The 23901-nt window shown below is 36.7% G+C and overlaps 1 protein-coding gene across 1 annotated transcript in view; it reads left to right on the top strand.

The window, feature by feature from the left end:
* LOC103263302 (T-cell immunomodulatory protein) overlaps window positions 1-23901 on the top strand; it is a gene marked incomplete at its 3' end in the record, with an annotated part of 225243 nt that overhangs the window by 63301 nt on the left and 138041 nt on the right. Inside the window, exon 7 of the mRNA XM_021713910.1 lies at window positions 16300-16361. Within this exon, the coding sequence (XP_021569585.1) occupies window positions 16300-16361 (62 nt within the window). The remainder of the gene's footprint in view (window positions 1-16299; window positions 16362-23901) is intronic.

The raw sequence follows: 23901 nt of genomic DNA, 5'->3' as shown, positions 1-23901 counted from the left end.
GGAAATTGTTAGACTGAGGTTATCAAATACAACCTCAACCTTTAACCATACATAAAACATTTGTGCACTAAATTTTACTCTTGAGTTTCCTGGTAGCTAAACCAAAAGGAAAGTTACTTGAGTGTCTCACAGAAGAAAGAAACCACGTTCATCTACAGAGATATATTTACTTGGAACCCCATTTATATGAAAATATGTCATAGGTGTCCCTATGTAGACTGTCTTCAACTGTGGGATATTAAAACATTCAGAAACTTTCCTCAAATGTACATTTTATATAAATGCCTTTTATAATGGTTGAAGGCATGACACTATAGCTCAGTCCAGATGTTTACCTGAGTAACTTTGTCTGAAGTTCTCTGCCATCTCCACTTTCCCACCTTTGTGCCTCTGCTTGTAGGCTCTCCTTGCATCTGTGTGTGCCCAATTATTCCCACTGCTTCAAGGCCTGATGAAACTTTCAGTGCCCCAGCTACTAAGAATCTCTATAGGCTCAGGATTTCCATGTACTTTATTTGCATATTCCTAAATGATGTTTTTCATGGCAACTTTTTATAAGGGTACTCATCTCATCTCTCATAAATTTGATTCATGTATTATATGCAGTTATATTCATTAAATATCTGTTAAGAGAACAAATGAATATATTTCAGTACTGGATTGTTAAAGTCATATTTGGTAGAATTCAAACACAATTTTTCTGCTAATAAGCACTGTTATACCCTGTTTTATTTCATGCTGAAATTATTTTAATTAATTTAAGGCTTTTTGCAGTATTCATCTATCTTGCCTCTGCCTTCAATTTCACATACAGAACTCATCACCAATTAAAAAGTAAAGACTTCAAATCTCATGACAAGCCTTCAGCTACTGATGCTTCTTTAAGACTTCTGTCACAGTGGCTGTTAACATCAACCCATGCCATGCCCATGTCACAGTCAATCCTAATCCTCAGGGATTGCCACCTTTATCAAAATGTGTATAACTTTCTGTCTGATGAATTGAATGGATAAGCTTCAACCTTAGCAAATTAAAAAGGTATGCTTCTCCACATCTTATGCAGCTTTTCTCTCCACATTTAGCTACATAGACCTGAGACTTGCTTATTTTAAGGAGAGCACTAGTCTCACCAAAACTAAAACATTTGCATTTTTTATCTAGTCTAACAGGCTCTGCCATTTGGTTGTTACATTCATTGACAAGTTATTATAAATGTTCATATTGAAGCAGCCATTTTTTTGTTTTCTAGGTCTCATATCTTTTTTGTTCCTCATTTCTACCTAACTGCTTTCTTTTGCACTGAATGCATATTTTCTAGTATACCTTAATTTGTTTAATAATTTTTTTCACCTTTTTTTTTACTAGTTGCTATAGGACTTGTTAAATACATCTTAATTCATCAAAATCTACTTCAGATGTATACTAACTTAATTACAGTAAGATATGGAAATGTTACTCATATATAGCTACAAGAGGGATCCAAAAAAACCCAACATTTTTTTATAAGATTGTGTATTCCAGCCAGGCTTGGTAGCTCAGCCTGTAATCCCGCGCCTCTGGGAGGCTGAGGTGAGTGGATTGCCTGAGCCCGCGGGTTCGAGACCTGCCTGGGCAGCGAGACCTCATCTCTACAATAAATCAAAAAATCAACCGGGCGTGGTAGCGCATGCCTGTAATTCCGGCTACTTGGAAGGCTGAGGCGGAAGGATTGCTGGAGTCCAGCAGGCGAGGCTGCGGTGGCTGGGAGCAGCCACTGCACTCCAGTCTGGGCAACCGAGTGAGACTCCAACTCAAAGAAAAAAAAAATTGTGTTTTCCATATATGCTCAAACTTTAGTCACATTCAAACTACTCTCTGTTTGCAGCAATACATCTATTAAGACACTTTTTCCACTGCTCAAAACAGTTTTTGAATTTTGTCATTTTTTTTTAGCCATTGGATAAACATTTATTTTTTATATTTTATTTTAAAGATACGGGGTACAAGTCAGGAATAGGTACATAAGTGTACTACATGAACTTGTCAGTTTTGTTGCCTTTTAGTTTGTTTCACCTCTTCCACATCAACAAAATGTTTCCCTTTGAGGATTTTTTGCATTAGAGAAACAAAAACAAAGGTGCTCTGAGTGAGATGAGGTAACTAGGGAGGGCTGGGGCACAGTGGTCATGCCGTGTTTGGTCAAAACCCCCATATTCCCTTTACATCCTCATTGTAATACATGTTTAATCTATGTGTGTTACAAACCCACCATAGGTTGTTATGATTATGGCATTATATAATTATATGTCTCTTAAAGAAACTTAAGGAAGAAAGGCGAACAGGTATGTATTTACATTGTTTGTTTTATTACCTTCTTAGTTACTCTTTCTGGTTCTTTTTCATTTATTCCTGTGAATTGAAGTTACCATCTGGTGTCATTTCCCTCGTCCAATGCAACTTTCCTCCCATTTATCTGATTATTAGCAAATATTCTATTATTAGCAAATGAATTACATTTCTGTATATTACAGGGCTAACAATACAACTATATACATATTTTATACAGTTGCATTTTTAAATCAGTTAAGAAGGGAGAAGAAATATACATTCATACTACCTTTTATAATTATAATTATCTTTACTGTTTTTTCATGTGTATTTGAATTGCTGTCAAGGGTCACTTGTTTTCAGCCTTAGTAAATTTTGTACTTTTTATAAGGTGTGTCTGCTAGCAATTAATTAAATTTTGACTGTCTGGAAATGTCTTTTTATTTTACCTTAATTTTTGAAAATTTGTTTTCCTGAATATCAGATTCTTGGTTAACAGGCCTCTCTAGCCGGGCTCGGTGGCTCAGCCTGTAATCCCGCTCCTTTGGGAGGCTGAGGTGAGTGAATTGCCTGAGCCCGCTGGTTTGAGACCCGCCTGGGCAGCAAGACCTCATCTCTGCAATAAATCAAAAATCAGCCTGGCGTGGTAGCGCACACCTGTAATTCCGACTACTCGGAAACCTGAGGCGGAAGGATCACCGGAGCCCAGCAGGTCGATCCTGCGGTGGCCGGGAGCAGCTAGTGCACTCCAGTCTGGGTGACAGAGTGAGACTCCAACTCAAAAAAAAAACAGGCCCCTCTTCTCCTCCCCATCTCTCCCCCCATTATTTGAAATATGTGATCCATTGCCTTCTGGCTTTCTGGCTGCCATTGTTTCTGATGAGAAGTCACCCATTAAACTTATTGAGATTTCATTGTACGTAATGAATAGTTTTCCATTGCTTCTTTCAGAATTTTTCTCTTTTTCTTTGGTTTTCAGCATTTTTACTATAGCCTGTAGGGTATGAATCTTTTTGTATTTATTCTACTTTGCGTTTGTTGAGCTTCTTAGCTGTGTGAGTTAATGTTTTTCATTAAATTCGGGGAGATTTTAGACAGTATATCTTCCAAGATTTTTTTTTCTGCTTTCTGTCTCCTTACCTGTAGAACCTCCATTAAAAGAATCTTGGGGTCAGCGCGATGGCTTATGCCTGTAATCCCAGCACTTTGGGAGGCCGAGGTGAGAGGATTGCCTAAGCCCACAGGTTCGAGACCAGCCTGGGCAACTTAGCGAGACCTCATCTCTACAATAAATCATAAAATTAGCTGGGAGTGGTGGCATGTGCCTGTACTTGGAATGCTGAGGCAGAAGGATCACCTGAGCCCAGCAGGTTGAGGCTGCAGTGGTCGTGACCATACCTTTGCACTCCAGCCTGGGTGACAGAGTGAGACTCCAACTCAAAAAAAAAAAGTATCTTGGTATACTTGCTTATGCCCCACATTTCCTGAGGCTCTTTCATTTTTCTTTATTTTTTCTCCCTGTTCTTCAGATTGCATAATCAGTCATGAAGTTTGATATTTCTTCTGCCAGTCAAATCTAATGTTGAGCCCTTCTAATGAATTTTTTAATTTATTATTTTCAAGATGTGGGATACAATTCTGGGTTAAGTATACAAATGTTCATTATGCATGTACTCTTGTTGATGAGGTGTGCCCCTCCCTCCCCCAGCAGAATTCCATGAATTTTTGATTTAAGTATATTTTCTTTCAACTCCAAAATTTCCATTTTTAAAATCATTTCTATCTCTTTACTTATTCTCTATTTGATAGGTATATTTTCCTATACTTTGTAAAGCACAGCTCCCTTGTTTTTTTGGGGTTTTTTTAACAGACTTGTAATGGCTACTTTAAAGTTTTTATCTGTTAAATCTGACATCAGGTCTCCCTTGTAGCAGTTTCTGTTGCCAGGTTTTTGGTTTTCTGTTTCTTTAAATGTCTCATAGTCTTATGGTGAAAACTGGACATTTTAGATAATTGTTGTAGCTATCTAAGAGAAAAAACTTCACACTTTCCTCTCCAAAATTTGTTCCAAAAACTGAGTCTGTTGATGCTATATACACACACTAGAAGTATGAAAAGTATGTATTTACTAAATACATAATGAGACTTTCTGGGCTGGCCTTCCAAACTGGTCTGAAAATGGTTTAAGAGAGAAAGGACAGGAGACTAGCTTGGAGATTTCTGTTGTGTGATTTTGAGGTGAGGCTTCAGTGAGATTCACCTGTGTGGGAAGGGCTTGCATGATGTGTACTTCCCAGCACCGACTAAGATAGTACCCAGGCTTTCTTATCAGTTTGCCCAGATGTGGAGCACAGCAGGCAGAAGGAGACCTGTTTAAAAACTAAGTGGGCAAAAGATATGAATAGACACTTCTCCAAAGAAGACATATGAGCAACCACCAGATACATAAAAAAAGCATGCTTAACCTCACTAGTCATCAAAAAAATGCAAATTAAAACCACACTGAGATACCACCTAACTCCTGTAAGGATGGCCATCATCAATACCTCAAAAAATAATAGATGGTGTAGAGGATGCCAGGAAAAGGGAACACTGTTGGCGGAAGTGTAAACTAGTACAACCTCTGTGGAAAACAGTTTGGCGATTCCTAAAAGTCCTAAAAATCGACTTTCCATATGACCCCACAATCCCCTTACTGGGGATATATTCAGAGGAACTCAAAAAATCACGCTGAAAAATATACCTGCACATGCATGTTTATTGCAGCATTATTCACAATAGGAAAAACATGGAACCAACCATGCTACCCATCAAAAGAGGACTTAATTTTAACAATGTGGGACATATACACAATGGAATATTATGCAGCCATAAAGAAGGACAAAATAAAGAGCTTCACAGCAACTTGGATGGGCTTAGAGTCTATAATACTGAGCGCTCTATCACAGTAACAAAGAACTGAGTACCACATGTTCTCACTCATAAGCAGACCTTGAACAGTTATCATAATACTATAAGAAAGGGATTGACAGTAGTGAGAAGCTGCCGGGGATGGGCGGGGAGCACAGCTCATTGATAAGAGTACTAGCATAATGAACATTTGTATGCCTAACCCTGAATTGTACCCCGCATCTTTAAAATTACATATTAAAGAAAAAACTCAACAGTGAAACATCAAAAAATGGAGCCATATTTTTTATTATAATAAAATAGTATAGCAACTTAGGATATTGCTCCCACCACACATACATCTCAAAGCTTGTTAGTACTGTTTCTTATTTTGTCTTTAATGATTGCCTGGATTATTTTAGTGAAGAGTATCTTCTCTGTATCCTGACATCTCTGATGTTGCTCCTCCAGCTTTGGCTCCAGATTAGGAGATGTGCCCAGTCATTCTGAGACAAGAGCTGTTAGGTTCCACTGATTGCCAACTGATTGCTCTGTTTTTCACAATGCCATCTAACAGGTGGTTTTTTAGTTAAGTCTGTTGACTTGAATCTTGTTCACTCTTTTCTGATGCAACTTTTTTTTTTTTTCTTGTAAAGATTTTATTATGGATGCTCCATGGGATTATTCTTCCATAGTATAAATTATTCTAAAAATAAAAAACAATCAGTTTACAAAATCACATTAGAGCTTTTCTGTCTGGCTTATACAAGCCATTTCTTATTTTGATGCAGATGTTTTAATTAAGTCTTCAGTTTTGAAAGCTAATAGTTCCAGTTCTTGTATAAGACCATATGACATCAAAAAAGAAAGATTAAATCTCTTCTTATTGAAGTGAGCACTCTTAACATGACCTATTAATAGCTATCTGCTATGACAATACAGAAAACTGAGTAAAAAGAAGGGTAATTAGAAATTTATTAGTTCTCATCAAAAACCCATGCCATAAGAGATGAGATACACAAGTGGGACCTCATCAAACTGAAAAGCTTCAGCAAAGCAAAAGAAACCATCAAGAGAGTGGGAGACAGCCCACAGAATGGGAAAAAATATTTGCCAACTGCATATCTTACAAAGGCCTAACATCCAGGTTCTTCAAGGAACTCAAACATATTGAAAGGACAAAAACAAACAGCCCCATTAAAAAATGGGCAAAAGACATGAATAGACATTTGTCAAAAGAAGACATACAAGCAGCCAACAGACACATGAAAAAATGGTCAGCCTCACTAATCATCAGAAAAATGCAAATCTAAACCACATTGAGATACCATCTAACCCCAGTAAGAATGACCATCATTAATAAAACATAAAACAACAGATGCTGGCAAGGATGCAGAGAAAATGGAACGCTTCTACCCTGGTGGTGGGAATGCAAACTAATTCAGCCTCTATGGAAAACAGTGTGGCAGTTCCTAAAAGAACTAGAAATTGACCTTCCATACAACCAGCATGTCCCCTTCTGGAATATACCCAGAGGTTCTTAAATCACTCTACAAAAACACACATGTTTATTGCAGCACTATTCACAATAGCAAAAGCATGGAATCAACCGTGCTGCACATCAAAACTGGACTGGATTTTAAAAATGTGATACATGCACATGATGGAATATTAACACAGCCAAAAAGAACAAAATTATGGACTTCACAGCAACTTGGATGGATTTAGAGTCTATAAAACTCAGTGATTTATCACAAAAACAACGAACTGAGTACCACATGTTCTCACTCATAAGCAGATCCTGAACATTTACCATAATACTATAAGAAAGAGATTGGCAGGAGCCAGAAACTGCCAAGGGAGGGGAGGGCACATAACATTAGTAAGGATCCTTGATCTCAAAACAGGCAAAGTGGGGACCAAAGGGAGGCCCAAACTTTACCTCTACGATGACCACTTGTATAACTAATCCTGAATAGAGGTAAAGTTGACTTGTACCCCACATCTTTAAAATAAAATAAAAAATTCTTTTTTAGTTTACCTAATAAGGTTCACTATATGCCAAATTAGAACTATTTTCCATGTCATTAAAGATAAACATTTAGAGTTAACATTGCTTCTTAAATTATTTCATGTAGCTATTTTAAAGGAAGCTTTGATATATTTAATATACATTTAATTTTTATGCTTAACCATCATTATTCTTGTTTCTGCTTCAGGAGAAATTTCTTTATAATTGTACATGTGAAGTTAGGGACTACTTTAATCAAAGGCTGTAATGCTGAGGAAATTATTTACTTCTCAGACTTATCATTAATGTCAGGTTGTATACAGCTGGAATGCTTATGAGAACATTTTTTGTAACTGTCAAGTGTACTTAGTGTGTCTATTACATTAATAAGATAAGCTTTATTTATTTAGCGGGTTTTTTTGGAATGAGTTGGAAGCCATGAATATGCCTCTTTATTTTAATAAGTTGCTTGAACTTGAAGTTTCTCAATGATCTGTTTGATTTTAACTTATTTCATATGTAAAAACATTTATAAACTATGAAATGTCATGTGTTGGTAGTGTTAGTATTTCTCTGACGTGAAGTATAACAACTTCTAAAACTAATTTTGCCTATTAAGTTTCTGACCAGTGCAAAAATCACCTCCTTAGTGAAGCCATTCTCAAATTCATCCAAGCAGTGAATACCCCTGCCAACTCTAACTCTCTTCCCATAATACATGTTCATAATTCTAGCAGAGCTGGTACTGCTTGGTATTTGGCTTTTTACACACGTCTCCCCAAGTGACAAAAAGTTCCTCAAAGGCAAGGAGCATGCTTCATTTGTGTTTCTCTCTCTAATTCTTAGGTGAGTGCCAAGTTGTATGAGGTACTTAAAAGGTATTTGAATCCATGAGTGTATATGATGGGAAAAAGTTTTAAAAATCATTTAGCCCCACCATGTTATTTTATAGGTAAATAAGTGAAGCCCAAAGAAGTTATTACTTTGCTTTACTGTTTCCAACTTATCAGAATTTATTACCTTGAGCTTGTTATCATTACAGTGTTCTGCATTCAGGAAAACAGTTCCTTCCATGTATTCCAGAAATTATATGAGGAAACTGTATAGACATATTATTTCATTAAGACCATTGTTACTCTAGAAGAAAATTCCTTTCTGGTATGTAGAAAGGGAAATGAGAACACTTAAAAGGAGAAGACAGAACCTGAGTCAAGTTTTTAGAATAGATAGAACATAACTGCCTACTGTTAGAATTTTGGTTTTGAATGATTATGAGTTTAAATCACTTTAAATGACTCATATTTTAAACTATTCTGCCTTTGGATTTACAAGAGGAATAAACTGTTACTGTATTGTATTTTGCAGTTCAGTCTGACATAGCAGTTGTTAGAGAGACAGACAGCTTCTACCCATAAATTTTAGAGCATCTTATTGATTTATTTGTACCACTTAAGAATAAATTACTTTCGGATTGAATTTTATTTTAGATTTTAAATGACCATTTTTTGTGTGAACAGCATTGAGGGGTTTTTTCCTAACCCAAACCCCATGAGTAGGAGCCCATCATGTAGTAAAAATTTAGAATTTTGTTAGAAATGAAACAAGTCAGGAGACAGAAATGCATTTTTAAAATGTAAGTTCTGGAAGTTCTTTAGCATCAGCATAAACTGACATACAGTCTTCTCACTTGGAATAAACTCAGAAATCTAACATGCCATGCTTCAGCTACATACACACACAAAAAGAGAGGATGGTAGGGCTTGTGTAAGCAGCTAGTGAGCAGTTAGAAGTCTAACATCTTTATAAATTTGTAAATGAGGCACAGGTGGACATGATAAGATAGGATCAGGATTTTGGAATGAAATGGACTATAAAAATGGGTAACTTTGGTGCATAAACCAAATGGATGCAGACTGACTTCATTGCCCTAAGGAAAAATCATCAGAACAAATGTAATTCTAAAATTTGTCTTTAAAATTTTTCATTCAAACAAATTTACATAAACAAGAACTGATGGAAAAATCAGAAAATCTTAGCTATGACTGCTGCTAAGTTCTTGTTCTCTAGTTCTTTCCATTAAATATGATCTCTGTTGAGTTATTTTCTGGAACATATATGATTTTTCTAGAAGGTAAAGGATCTTATATTGGAATTTTTGAATTAATGCTCATTAACCCATATAAACATTCCAAGATTGAAAATACTAAAACTGCAAAAATTCCCCCAAATTCTACCTCACGTAGGTAGAGGAAATTTATGACTTCAGTTGAGATAGCCATGTAATGCTAGAATTCAAATATTTCCTAAGTCTTTGAAGATCATTCACTTACTATAATTGGCTTGATTACTTTTCTTCTAGCAATTCAACATACAAAGTATGAAAAATAAATCCTCTATGATAAAAATGAAGTGATTAGCATTTGTTTATTCCTCATTTACCAATAACCCTCATCAGATGAAATTATAACCTGCTTAGGCATTTTGTTTGGGGGCAGTTAACAGGTTCCTATTATTATTTGCTGTCAGCAGCCTTGTTATTTGGCATTTGTTGTTTTTGCTTAAGATTTTTATGTTTATATACAATATGAAATAAATAAATTCATCCCTTTTTCCCCCTTAGAACAAAAGTACTTCTGATCATTATTTGACTGATGAGGGGAAGACAAGAAGAACGTGTGTTTATGTTTACTTGACATTAATGTCTTTCACTCTGGTAATGTGTACCTGTATTCCAGAGTAAGGTATCTGAGTCTCTCTCTGTATCTTGTGCATACCTCCTTAAGCTAGAGATAGAGGTGTCTGCCAAGTATGATCATTCTTCATCTTGAGGTCCCACGTTTCAGGAAATAAAGAGAAAGAAAGTCTAAATTGAAGATTTTGAACTTAAAAATTGAAATTTTACATTATTCCTAGAAATTTAAGCTTGTGAAATTTAGACCCATTCAAGCAACTTCTTCATATCATCTTACTAAATTAGTGCATCTGTACAGAATACAATCTGGCAGAATTATTTGATATAGAGGGAATAGGAAGTAAGGTGGATTCTCTACAAATAAATACATAACTAAAGCAATAATCTCCAGCAGAGGTGTCAGACTAGTACCTGTGACCAAAATCAGAGTGCAGACATGTTTTTAATTTTTTTGACTCATGCATTGTTTCAGATATAGTGAACTTAGTTATGATATTTTTAAAGTATTAATTGTCATATTTTAAAAAATTATATTTTTATAACGATTGGTGAGAACTAATGCTGTCCTCTCATGTTCGTGCTGTGCTCCTCTGGTTTATCTAGTTCCTCTGCTTTCTACTGTCTCTCTCATCCTGTTACCCTGTTAGTTTGTGTGCCCTTAGCTTTTTTACTATTTGATCATCTTGTTTGCACCCTCTTATTTAATTTAAGGCCTAGTGCCTTACAATATTTGAATTGATGACCTTTGAGCTATAGAATGCAGTTAAATTGCTGCTACAAAGATTGAGAGTTGTTGACAATACCTGGTTTGTCTTAGTGATTTCAGTAGTCATATAGTCCTCAGTGTACCTTTTTATGAATAAGTGGAAAAAAGATATTTTATTTTTAAAATGTTTACTCTGTGCTGTTATGTTGCCCTTCCACTAATGTAACTGGGCCTAAGAAAAACCAGTTAGCGCTACAGAAGAAATATAAACATGATCTTGGCATGTCCTCCAAACATGAGCATGGAACTAGTATAGGTTATGATACTGCTTGAAACATTCTTTGTAGAAATGTCTGAAGCCTATAAAAAATACTACAAAGTTTTATTAACTGCATGTTTCCAAAATGACCCATAATATTACTCCTTTGTGAATATGGTGACTATTACTATCCAAGAAAATATCTTTACACATGAATTCTATTTAATATTGTAAATACTTTTTTAAAATTTCCATTGGAATATTTTTTTTAACATGCTGTGATGTCACATTGAAAGGATATAGTGCCAGAAATCACAATTTTTAACCTTGTCTTCTATGCCATAGTATATCAAGAGGGTATTGTGTGCTCACTATTAATCAAGCTTTGTTTTGACTTTTTCTAATATGGTTTAGTTCAATTTAAGTTTATAAAACTCTTTTTTTTTTTTTTTTTTTTTTTTTTTGAGTTGGAGTCTCACTCTGTCGCCCAGACTGGAGGGCAGTGGCCGCTCCCGGCCACCGCAGCCTCGACCTGCTGGGCTCCGGCGATCCTTCCGCCTCAGCCTTTCGAGTAGCCGGAATTACAGGCATGTGCTACCACGCCCGGCTGATTTATTGTAGAGATGAGGTCTCGCTGCCCAGGCGGGTCTCGAACCCGCGGGCTCAGGCAATCCACTCACCTCAGCCTCCCAAAGGCACGGGATTACAGGCTGAGCCACCGAACCCGGCTTATAAAACTCTTAAGGCTTCCTTTTAATGCCAACTTTAACCAGATGGTTCTTCATTTGACGAAAAGACCATGCTGTATTTGACAAAGATTAAAATACAGTAGCTTACTCCTTTCAAGCTATGAATGGAGATAATTGAAGCATAAACCATTTAATGTTTTTGTACACACTTCGACTATGTGTCTATAGTTTCTGAGGAAAAAACCGCATGTGCACTGAATATTTTCACTGTTTTACTTCTAAGATGAATCTTTAAAAAAGGACTTAATTGGATTTAGGGTTTATATCCTGAATTTTTCAGTAAATCATATGCTCTTTTGTTATGGCGTATTTCTTCAAATGAATACCAGTGATGCCTGCTATCATTATGTTGTTTCTATTAGCACTTGTTTTTTTGAAAGCAGATTTTATTAAGAGGATAGAAAAGCTCCCACAGTTGGAGGGGTCCCTATTAACACTTTTAAAGTTAGTTTTTAAGACAAGAAAAGGAAACCCATTTCCAGAAGATGTGTCTGATACTATAAAATGAATTGCTGCCACCATGGCACCAACCCTTTATTCTGACCTACTCCTCACCCATTCTCCCTGTACCACATCCTGTCTGCCTAATGAAAACAGAAACTTCTCCATCATCTTCCATTAGGAGAGAACACTGACCTTTAATGGTGAATAGTGGGCCACATCTGCAGGCTCTGATTTTATGTGAAGTTTTATGTGTATCTGGGGATTCAAGAGTTTAAGGTTCATCAACCCAGATGTTCCCATCCCATGGGGCACGTATCTACTTTCCCAGCTAGGACCCTAACCTTAGCATAGCCCACCTGCTGAGGTTGAGAATGTAACCCTCTTCACTTACTGGCCAGTCCTCCTTGCCTTCCTGCTGTAGGGGGCATGAGAACCTTTTCATGTGCTATCCAAGAGTTCCTCTGCCTTTCACACTTAGCTTTTTATCTCTGGTTATGTTCAGCCTTTGTGTTGTTTCTATAGTTCCTCAATTGAACTTAGCAATAACCATCTGATTCAGTCTTTAGAGTTAGTGTTTGTCCCACATTTCTCAAAAAGTCTGAAATTTCACACACCCATTAGTGCATTCCCTTCCACCAGAATACTATCCCAAGTGCTCAGCTAGTCCTCACTGAAGAAATCCTTACTGCTAGCTTCGCGATAGGCGATCCAGCTCCAAAATCCCATGTTAGTGTATAGTTTTTCAGATCACTTTGGTATCAACTGTTGTTGGCTGGGTTCCATGGGAAGCAGACTTTGATGTTGAGATTTACATACAGGAAGTTTCATTTTAGGGAGTATTCTTATAGTTAATACCAATGGTAGGGAAGAGAAGAAAGCAGAGTTGGGCTGCAATTCAGTGTCAGTAAAAGCTTCAGCGAACCCTGGGAACCCTGAACGTGTGATGGCCCTGTAGAGTTGTCCCAGATTGTGGTGTATGGGTCCAGCTTTTATACTTCTAAATCGACCACTTATTGGATGTAGGGTAGCCCAGAAAGGAATGCGACCTTCCGCAAGGTAGCTCTTCCAAAAAGGACTGCCTATTTAGGGTGTCTACCAGCAGTATTTCCAGAAGCTGAGAGATTAAATCCTTCATTCCTAAAAAGGGATCTGGGTTACTTGTCACAGAACTTATTACAATTTCTTGAGTATATTTTATTTTATTTTGTGAATTACTCTTAGCCATGTGGGAGGGTAAGAATTTTATTACTTTGTTGACTAAAAATTTTTTCTAGCTTGTTTTTTCATTCTTATTTCACTCAGAGTCTAAGGCATTGAATCTTCATATTGAATTGTTAATAATTAATATCTCTATTTTTATTTCTCCATGTAATGAATCATTTATTTTTTTCTATAGCATCTTTACATAATTGAATAGTGAAATGAGACTTTTTTAAAAAGTATTTGCAAAGTACTTTCAATTCCTCATCTAGCTTTGTTACTTTTCAAAGTTTATTAAATAGGTAATGAAGTGACAAAACTAGAGTCAGCATCATGTGTTATACTCCTCAAATTTTCTAAATATTCATGAGCCAACATGAATCTAATAAACTACCAGCCTTTATGCACACATGTATTGTGACTAATATAACACCAACAGAAAACAAGTGTTGAATTGTTTTTCTATGAATGGCAGTCAATTGTTGGTAGTTGTCTAGCATTCCCTTTTACTACCCTTGCTTAGCCATATTTGGTAACAGAATAGTTCTAATCCTGTGACGCTAACTGCCTTATCAGAGCACCAAGAATTTGTTTCTTTCTTGGGAAGATGTCTCCTCATTTATTCAATTTTCAAATAGGCTAAGAGTTTCAACAGTTTATCCTCACCATTATGCAATATATTCATGGGACAGTCCTGTGCATGTACCCCCTGAATCTATAATTTTTTTGAGGTGATATAGACAAGAAAGATTATAGTCATTATACCAGTGTAGTTTTATGTGTATTAAAATCTATAATTTTAAAAAAGAGTTTCAACAGCTTGGTATTTTCAGTTTAAACACATTCACCTGTTATGTAATAGTATGATTGCCCTTTTCTGGGTTTTAGTTATTTCACATAGTTCAGAGCTTACACTGACATGCCTCTTCTAGTAACTCTTACATGTCTTGGATGTCTCTGTGGCTGTTGCTTCCTAAACACTTTTTTAATACTGATTATCTACATTTTCAGATAATATTAAAATGTAGCAACTTTTAAATACGCTTAGTACATTAGTCACTGTGATCACTTTCAGTGAAATGCTTTACCATAGACATGTCTTTTCTCAAGACTTTCCACTTAAAGATACAATATAGTAATTGTTTTTAAATAATCCAAGCAAATTTGCAAGACCCACAGTGCACATATAGCATGGTACCCCTTAGTTATACAACAATCATTTGAACACATAATATTTCCAAGCTTGTAGGGAAAAAAATTGATTTTAAAAAATCAATAGGTATGACTCTTAACCCTCAGCAAGCTTTGGAAAGACAGTTGTGAAACTAGAATATCGTGGTGTATTGTAATAACCACCATGATAGGGATAACACTGTAGAGTAACAATGGAGGGAAAGCTATGCCTAGTGAGAAGAGAAGCCTCAGGAAAGAAAGGGACATTTGAGCCAGTTTTGAAGAATTAATTCACCAGGTGGCTGTGAAGTAGAAGCACAAAATAGAGAAAAGGAGTGGCATATACAGATACAAATAGATGTCAAATAATTTGATAAAATCTGGTGACTGCTTTGCTCTGTCCAGAACAGCCTTCTTGTGAGGGAAAGGTGAATTAGGTAGCCTTCATATAACAGGATTTGCCCTATATCCTGGAAGAAAAGGAATGAGATCAAATGAGTGGGGAAGTAAACACTTCATCTGGAGTGCGTATGCAACAGTAAAAAATAGTCTTGTAGAAGACTATAGTTCTATACCCATAGACAAAGTATCTTCAGTGTGGTGGAAAATACAGAACTATTTCATACATGAACATAAGAATGGTTCCACTTGGAATTTTGAGTTTAACTAATTATAGAAGTAAACAAATTACATAGCTTTCCAGAGATTCTTTGAAAATCTTTGTTGTTATAATTATTATGTAAATTAGCTGCATTTATGTGACTGAGAGTTTTCTAAAAATATTTAATGTGGGGGGGAGAAACCTTTTCTTTAAAATAGTTATGATCTTTACATCACTCTGATTAAAAGACTAATGCCATTTTAATATTCCTGTAAGTCACCTCATCATTTTAAAACCATATATTCACTAAGTAAAATTTCCATTATGCAATTATAATAAATGCCGCTACTAGAATAGTTTTTCAGTTCATCTGGCCTTTGCATTATTGTTTGATTTGACTATCATCCTATTGTTTTTCAAAAAAATGTTATTAAAATGATTGTACTTTTCAATAAAACAAACCTTCTTTAGCTGGAATTTATTAAGAAAATTCTTTTATTACTCAAAATTTGAAACAATTTATTGTTTATTTAATATGAGTGCTAAAATTTTTGGATACTGAAATACTATGATTTAAAGTAATGCTATGCCGGGCTCGGTGGCTCAGCCTGTAATCCCGCGCCTTTGGGAGGCTGAGGTGAGTGAATTGCCTGAGCCCGCGGGTCCGAGACCCACCTGGGCAGCCAGACCTCATCTCTACAATAAATCAAAAACTCAGCCGGGCGTGGTAGCGCATTACTGTAGTTCTGGCTACTTGGAAGGTTGAGGCGGAAGGATCGCCGGAGCCCTGCAGGTCGAGGCTGCGGTGGCCGTGAGTGGCCACTGAACTCCAGTCTGGGCGACAGAGTGAGACTCCAACTCAAAAAAAAAAAAAAAAAAAAAAAAAGTAATGCTGAAAACTGGATATAATAAATGTTGCTTTTAGGATGAGAAAGCAAAATGTAGTTATGATTAGAATATACTTTTTAAAGATATTGAATGAAAATTACAAAATACACAATAAAATTGCTACACATAATTGTTCTTGAAAATAAAGGATGCATTTGAAGGACGAATACCAAATAGACCCTTTAAATACATTTTCCTTAATTGTATTAATACAGAATAGTCATTTGCTTTCTTTTTAAAATCAGATCAAACTTGTTAAAATATAATTTTAAATGTTTATAGAATTGTGTTACTAATATTTTCATGTATTGCATTTTTTTGTTTTTAAATGTACACATCAGTATGACTACAGAAGTTAATTTCTATTATTTTCTTTCTAGATTTATTTCTTACAACATTATCTGCCTCTGGTACCTTCCAGTTTGAGATTTGGGAAAATATGGTAAGAAATCTTTTCTTTGCAGCATGTTTAAGTGATGGCTTTCAGTAAAAACATACAATTTTAGAAAATAAAAGTAATCACTTGGTCTATTGATTTCAACAATAAATAGAACAACTTTAAGAGCCTTTGGTTGCATTGCTGCATTCAAACTGCTGAATATTACTGAAGGAAATGATTCATTCAGCATCAATTCCTCTGCAGGTTTTTTGGCATGACTGCCAATTAAGCTAATCAGGGTACCCTAATGCGCATGTTAACAGGATCCCTGCTAAGCTGTCAGCTGTTGAGAGAGGTTACTGTCATTTAATTTGTCAGCATGATGGTTTATGAAGAAAACCCTTTTTAAAAGACTTTTCCCCTTTGCCTTCAGGCTTATGTAAAGAAACAAAAACAACAAACCCTAAACTTAGTGCCAAGTTGACTAAGATTAAGGAATCTTTCCCAATAGTGTTGAGATTTGTTTGTTTGTTTGTTCGAGTAAGTATGAAAGTTTAAATAATAAAGAATAAAACACCTGAAATCTTAAAGTTGAAATTCAGGCTGCATTGTAAAAAAGACAGGATTTGAGGCCACATAAAACCAGCCAACTCAATGGCATTCATCAAGTGTTGGTCAAGTGTTACACCTCACTTTCCTCAAATGAAAAAATGGGTATAAAAGTCTCTGCTTCATAGAATGTTTGTGAAGATTAAATGAAACAATATGTGTAAACTGCCTGGCATACGGTGAACAGGTATCCAATTTTAATTTATCAAATTTTAATTTTAAATCTTCTAATTTCTCATCTATTTACTTCTGATTGTCTTTTATTCACTCCAAATTAAATCCATAACCTTTTATAAAGTTTATTAAAATGCTGATGAAAAAATATGCAGATTTTGGAAATGGAATGTCAGCCACCTCTTATCACATGGTCTGTGATGTTGATCTCGACTCAGATTTCCTTGTGCCAGGTAACTAAGACTGGAGGAGTGGCTTTGTTTAGACACATCAGAGCTTCTAACTACTTCTATGCTAAGCAATTGGATCCCTTTTTTTTTTTTTTAAATAGGGCAAGGAAAAGTAAGTCATTTAAACCAAAAAAGATTTTTCTCTGTTTAGTGTATTTTTTTAATGTAGTTATATTTTCTGATGATAGAAATATGGTTGTTAAATTCTTTATGACTGCTGTACATTATGTCTCTGACTGTTGAGGGATATTTGTTTGCAGATGGCCTTACATTCTTACCTCAAGTGAATCTTGAAGTATTTGAAAATGAAAGATGTATTTGATTAACTTGTAGCTGAGGAGGTGAAGGGAACCTCATTAGAAATAGGTAGAATATGTATAGAACATTATGGAAAACTTAAGTAAATGATGGCCTCTCAGCCTAAGCTGATTAAAGGTAATAGAGTGAAGCAACTCAGTAAGAGAAATCTCTTCATGAAGAGAATAGATTTTGACTGGGATCTTTTTTCTAATTGTTTTCTTTTTTTTTGAGTTGGAGTCTCACTCTGTCGCCCAGACTGGAGTGCAGTGGCCACTCCCGGCCACCGCAGCCTCGACCTGCTGGGCTCCGGCAATCCTTCCACCTCGGCCTTCCGAGTAGCCGGAATTACAGGCATGCGCTACCACGCCTGGCTGATTTTTTTTTATTTATTGTAGAGATGAGGTTTCACTGCCCAGGCGGGTCTCGAACCCGCGGGCTCAGGCAGTCCTCTCACCTCAGCCTCCCAAAGGCATGGAATTACAGGCTGAGCCACCGAGCCTGCCCTAATTGTTTTCTTTAATGAAAATTAATAGATTGTCTGTTAGACAATGCGGACTAACTACAGGTTGTTCTTGCAACAAAGCAGCTGAGTCAGTAACTAACTGTTAACAAAAAATTATTCAGACACTTGTTAAAGATGGTAAGGCACATTTTCTTCTGGAGTACTACTACACTGGTGTTTTACAGAGGGGAGTGCGACTGGACTCAACTCCAAATACAAGGAAAACTGAGCAGAGTAGGGGCCATTAGAAGGGAAATTAATAAGAAGGAAGGGGGTAATAAGGAAGGGTAATGAGTAGGCTTAGTCATGCAGAAGTTATAGAGGAGGCAAAGGAAAGTTTGGTCAAGGAGACAGTCTTTCTTAGGACCCATGTTAACAATAAGATTCAGAATTAACTAGTTCAGATAAAGTGTGGTTTTCATAAAATGGATATCATTTTCAGTTAGAGATTGAACACTTTGTAGTCACACACTAAAAGACCAAAAAGAACTCAAATTCTATAAAACCTTATTAGCTAGCAACAGATGTTTTAGCCTATCAGCTGTGTGTGCGCCCCATGGTAATGTTTTGGGAGACACCGAAGTGAATCCAGCTTATAGGCCAGGAGGGAGACCTAGATGTGAGTGTGGATGACTCCGGCAGGTGTGATGAGAGATACATAACTAAGGTTACAGGAGCCAAAATGCATAGCAATTGCTTCTATCTGGTCCCAGAATTATCAGTGAGGGCATCAAGAAAAATGTGGCATTTAAAATGGCCAATACAGATAAGTGGGATTTTAGTGACTGGAAGTGAGAAAGAAAGAGGAAGAGGCAGGCAAGGAAATGCACAAGAAACACAGTACATATTCAGAGAGTAGAAAACAACTGGTTTAGGCCAGAACATGAGAGAGATATTGGAATGTGTGATTGGAAAAGTTGGTTTAGGCAATATCGGCAAAGGCCTTGATTTTGAAACTAAGTAGTTTGATCTTTTAAAAATCTATTGACAAGGAATTAAATGTTTTAGGACTAGGAGAGAGATGAATAAAGCTTTCATTATTGCAGTTAATCTGGCTGCTGTCTATCAGATAGGTTGGCATGGAAAATCTGGAGGTAGGGGGATAACTGAGGTGGAATTCACAATAACCTGGGAAAGAGGTGAATGATTACAGTAAATGTTGGGAATAGGCCAAAAGGGGTAGATATGAGAAAGCAGGATAGCCACTAACACAATGGTAAGTTGTGTTTTATTCTGGTGACCCAAAGAGAAATAGAACGGACAAAAATATCTAATTTGGAGCAGGAAAAAAATTACCTTGGAATAGAGACATGTCTCCCAGCTACTTAGGAGACTGAGACAGGAGAATTGCTTGAGCTCAAGAGTTCAAGGCTTCAGTAAGCTGATTACAATATTACACGCCAGTCAAGGAGACAGGGCAAAACCCTATATTTTAAAAAAGAATTTTTTTTTTTAAAGAAGAGACATGTCAAGGAAGTGGTTAGAAATGTAGGAACAGAACTCAAGGAAGACAGTAGATAAGTGTCATGAAGGCAAAGAGATAAGAATGGTAAAACCAGACCCTTGGACATCCTTTATGTCAGAATTTTCCAGCCTTGGTACTGTTGCCATTTGGGGCCAGATCATTTTTCCTGTGGAGACCTGCCCTGTACGTTGTAGGTTGGTTCGCAGTATTTCCTTGCCTCTACTTACTAGATACTAGTAGCCACTCCCCAGTTGTGACAATCAACAATGTCTCCAGATATTGCCAGATATTCCCAGGGTAATAAAATTGCCTTAGTTGAGAACTACTTCTTTACATGAATAAAGATATGGGCACACAGGGCAACCTTCTTTCAGGTCCCCTCCCACTTGGTAGCTTTTTTGTCTTCTTAATAAACTCCTGCTTTATCACCTCTGGGGGAAAATAAAAAGATATGGGAACTAATCCTCATAAAATTCTTTTAAAAATACATTTTAGAGATTAGTCAACTGATACTTAGAGAAGGACTAACTTATCCAAGCCTCAAATCTAGCAAACAGTGGAGATAGGGTCAATCTAGGAAATCTGTTTCTAAAACTTCTGCCCTTAAGTCATTGAAATCATTGTAAATCATTCCAGAAACCAAATAGAAAAAGAAAAGGTAAAGGCACAGTTGCAACAGAACCCCTACTGAGTGGGTTTATTTTTAAATTCAGGGATGCAGTGCAGTTTAGGAAAACACCATATTTAAAGGATGCAAAATTTCAGCTACATAGGAGGAATAAGTTCTGTTGTTCAGTACCACTGTAAGATGACTATAGTTAACCATAGTATATTGTAAAATTTCAAATAGCTACAAGAAGGAAGATATTGAATGTTCCTAATGGGGAGAAATGATTAATGTTTGAGATGATAGATATACTAATTACCCTAATCTTATTATTATACATTATGTGTATTAAAACATCACTATGTACCACATGAATATGTACAAATTATTATTGGTCAATCAAAAAATAGTGCCGTGTGAAAAAGTAGTATCATTTATTCCATAGCAAAAATACTCTAATATTTGAGAACACAAATATACAAATGTATGAGTATGTCAATGCAAACAAAAAAATGAGTCCCAAATAGCAGCCTGTGAAAAAAGTACTTGCAGATCATAAGGACAGGACTGCTATTATGAAAATACATTACAGCAAGTCCCCTACATACGAACCTTTAAGTTGCGAACTTTCAAAGATATAAATGTGCATTCACATGTCCAGTCATGTAAGTTAGTTCACATGTCTGGCATGCAATGTCATGGCATGCATCATCTGCAAGTAGCTGTGCTTTGTGTACTTTAGAGTACTTACTTGATGGTACTTTACTGTACCCTCCTACAGTCTGTAACTCTTCTTACCTTTTCACTCAATGCCAGCCCCTATACACCAGCACTTGTACTAGACTGTACTACTGTACTTTTCAAGATACCATATGGTAAGACTGAAAATGTCTGCTTCATTTTTTGTGTTTGCTTTTTATATATTGTTTGTGTGAAAAGTATTATAAACCTGTTTCAGTATAGCACTATATAGCCAATTGGGTTAGTTGGATACCTAGGCTAATTTTGTTGTACTTAAGAATACATCGGACTTATGAACATGCTCTCAGTGTGGAACTTGTTTGTATGCAGTGGTCTTCCTGTGTAGATGCCTGATACATTACATTTTGCAAAACACTTTATCATTCCATTTGATCTCCTCCAGAACCCTGCAAGTAAACAATACATTTAACCTCTTCTGACAACTGAAGAACTAAAGCCCATAGCAGTAAGAGACTGTCCCAAAGTGACCCAACTTATAAATGAAAGCAGGACTGTAACTTACATCCTCTTACTCCAAAAGTACTGCTCTTTCCACCAGATAATGATTGGGACATTTATGTAAATAAAGTATTGTCTTCTTCCCAACTATGTCATAAATATAAATATATCTCATAGCAGAGCCCAGCAGGTCAACTCTGGGGTAGCCGTGAGCATGCCACTGCACTCCAGCCTGGGCAACAAAGTGAGACTCCAATTCAAAAAAATAATAATAATACATATATCTGAGATATGGGACACTGTTAACTCAATGTTTCTTGATAGAGATTTATCATAAGGTTACATCTATATTTCTAGATATGTTTACCAAAATTTAGACCCTTAGTAGGGCAATTTTTTCACTTAAGTCAATATATTAAGTTGATATTCAGCTTTCTATCATATGAGCCTGATGTATTTTAAGAGGAATTTTTCCAGTTATTCAAGAAACATTGTATCCATTTTGTACCCAATATGGTGATTTTTTTTTTCTTCCATTTCCAAGTCTGAGTCTTACTGTCACCCAAGCTGGAGTGCAGTGGCCTGATCACAATTTTACCACAGCCTCAACCTCCTAGGCTTAGGTGATCCTTCTGCCTCAGCCTCTCAAGTAGTTGGGACTATAGGCACACACCCCATGCCTGGCTTTTGTTTTTTGTTTTCTTTTATAGAGATGAGCTCTCCCTATGTTGCCCAGGCAGCTCTCAAAATCCCTGCCTCAAGCGATCCTCCTACTTTGTCCTCCCCAGGTGCTGGGATTGCAGGTGTGAGCCACTGTGCTGTGGTCTTTCTAAAATGCAAATGTATTTGACACTTTACTTAGAAATTTGGCAACTTTGACACATCTCTAATATAATTTCAAGTCTAAGTAAGACTGGAGGGGAACTCTAAGATTTAATACTCTTATGTAAATAAGATGTCTATAGAAAAATTATTTGAAAAGTATATCACATACTTTAGTAGCTGGAGGGAAAACAGGTTTCTGCATTGGATAATGGAGTGTTAAAATGTTTCACTCCATTAAAATTGCGTGTCAAACACTTCATCGGTAAATGTACCTGATCTCAAACCAGGTGAAGTGGGGACCAAAATGAAACCCAAACTTTACCTGTACAATGACCCATTGTACCCTGCATCTTTAAAATAAGAAGAAAAAATACTGTCTGACAAAAGACAAATCTTATTTACTTATCTCAAGCTTTTGTTTTATGTGCTTTTGTTTTGTTTTGTTTTTGAGTTGAAGACACTTCATTGCCCAGGCAGGAGGGCAGTGGCACACTCCCAGCCAGCTCCATGTCACTGCAGCCTTGGCCTGCTGGGCTCAGGTGATCCTTCTGCCTCAGCCTTCCAAGGAGCTAGTACTACAGGCACACATCACCATGCCCGGCTAATTTTTTTTATTTATTGTAGAGATGAGGTCTTGCTAAGTTGCCCAGGCTGGTCTCAAACCCACGGACTCAGGCAATCCTCTCACCTCAGCCTCCCAAAGTGCTGGGATTATAGGCGTGAGCCATAGCACCTGGCCTGTGCTTTTGATATAGCAGGGCCTTTCTCTGTAAAGGTCGGCAATGATTTCTTAGACACTGACTTGCAGATTATAATATTGTGAAGTATATATTTGATCTGAGTCACCATTTCCTGGCGTGCAACTCCTAAAGTCCTCAGAATCTCCAAGATGATGTATTTTTGAATGCTAATGAGTTGACTGAAGGCTGACAACCCCTGGGTAGCTTCAGGGTAGAGGCTGGTCACCGGAAAGACAAAGGCTTTCAACTCCTCTGTCTAACTTCTGGGGAGGGGGAAGAGGGACTAAAGGTCAAGTTGGTCACCAGTGGCCAGTGGTCTGATCAGTCATGCCCATATTATGAAGCCTCTATAAAAACAAGAAAGAACTGGGTTCTCTCCTGATAGCTGAACTGGTGGAGATCCCTGGAACACAGCCCTTCCAGAGAGGACAGGGAAGCTCCACAACCCTCCTCGCATACCTCACCCTATGCATCTCTTCATCTGTATCCTTTGTTAAATCCTTTATGATAAACTGGTAACTGTGTTTCCTTGAGTTCTGTGAGGTGCTCCAGCAAATAATTTGAACCCAAAGAGGGGATCCTGGGAACCTCATCTTGAAGCTTGTCTGTCAAAAGTTCCTAAAACCCTTACTTGGGGCTTGTATGGGGAGGGCAGTTTTGGTTGGAATTGAGCCCTCAATCTGTGGGAATCTGACACTACCTCCAGGTAGATAGTTTCAGAATTGAGTGAGAGGACACCCAGATAGAGTCCACTGCAGAACTGATTACTTGTTGGTGAGGAGAAATCCCCCACACTTATTCACTGAAGTCTTCAGTCTATGTTGATTGTTGTGGTATGAGAGCAGAAGAAATAAACAGTTACTGTTTTTCTACTCAGATCTACAGTATTCTTAGAGGAATAAAGAAGAAAAAACTATTTTTTAAATATGTAGATATTCTTTATACAGTGTA

This window comes from Carlito syrichta, unplaced genomic scaffold (genome assembly GCF_000164805.1).
Source record: "Carlito syrichta isolate Samal-C Ts95f unplaced genomic scaffold, Tarsius_syrichta-2.0.1 Scaffold304795, whole genome shotgun sequence".
NCBI classification, from domain to species: domain Eukaryota; kingdom Metazoa; phylum Chordata; class Mammalia; order Primates; family Tarsiidae; genus Carlito; species Carlito syrichta.
The sequence above is the reverse complement of the archived record's forward strand: the minus strand, read 5'-3'. Positions and strand labels throughout refer to the sequence as shown.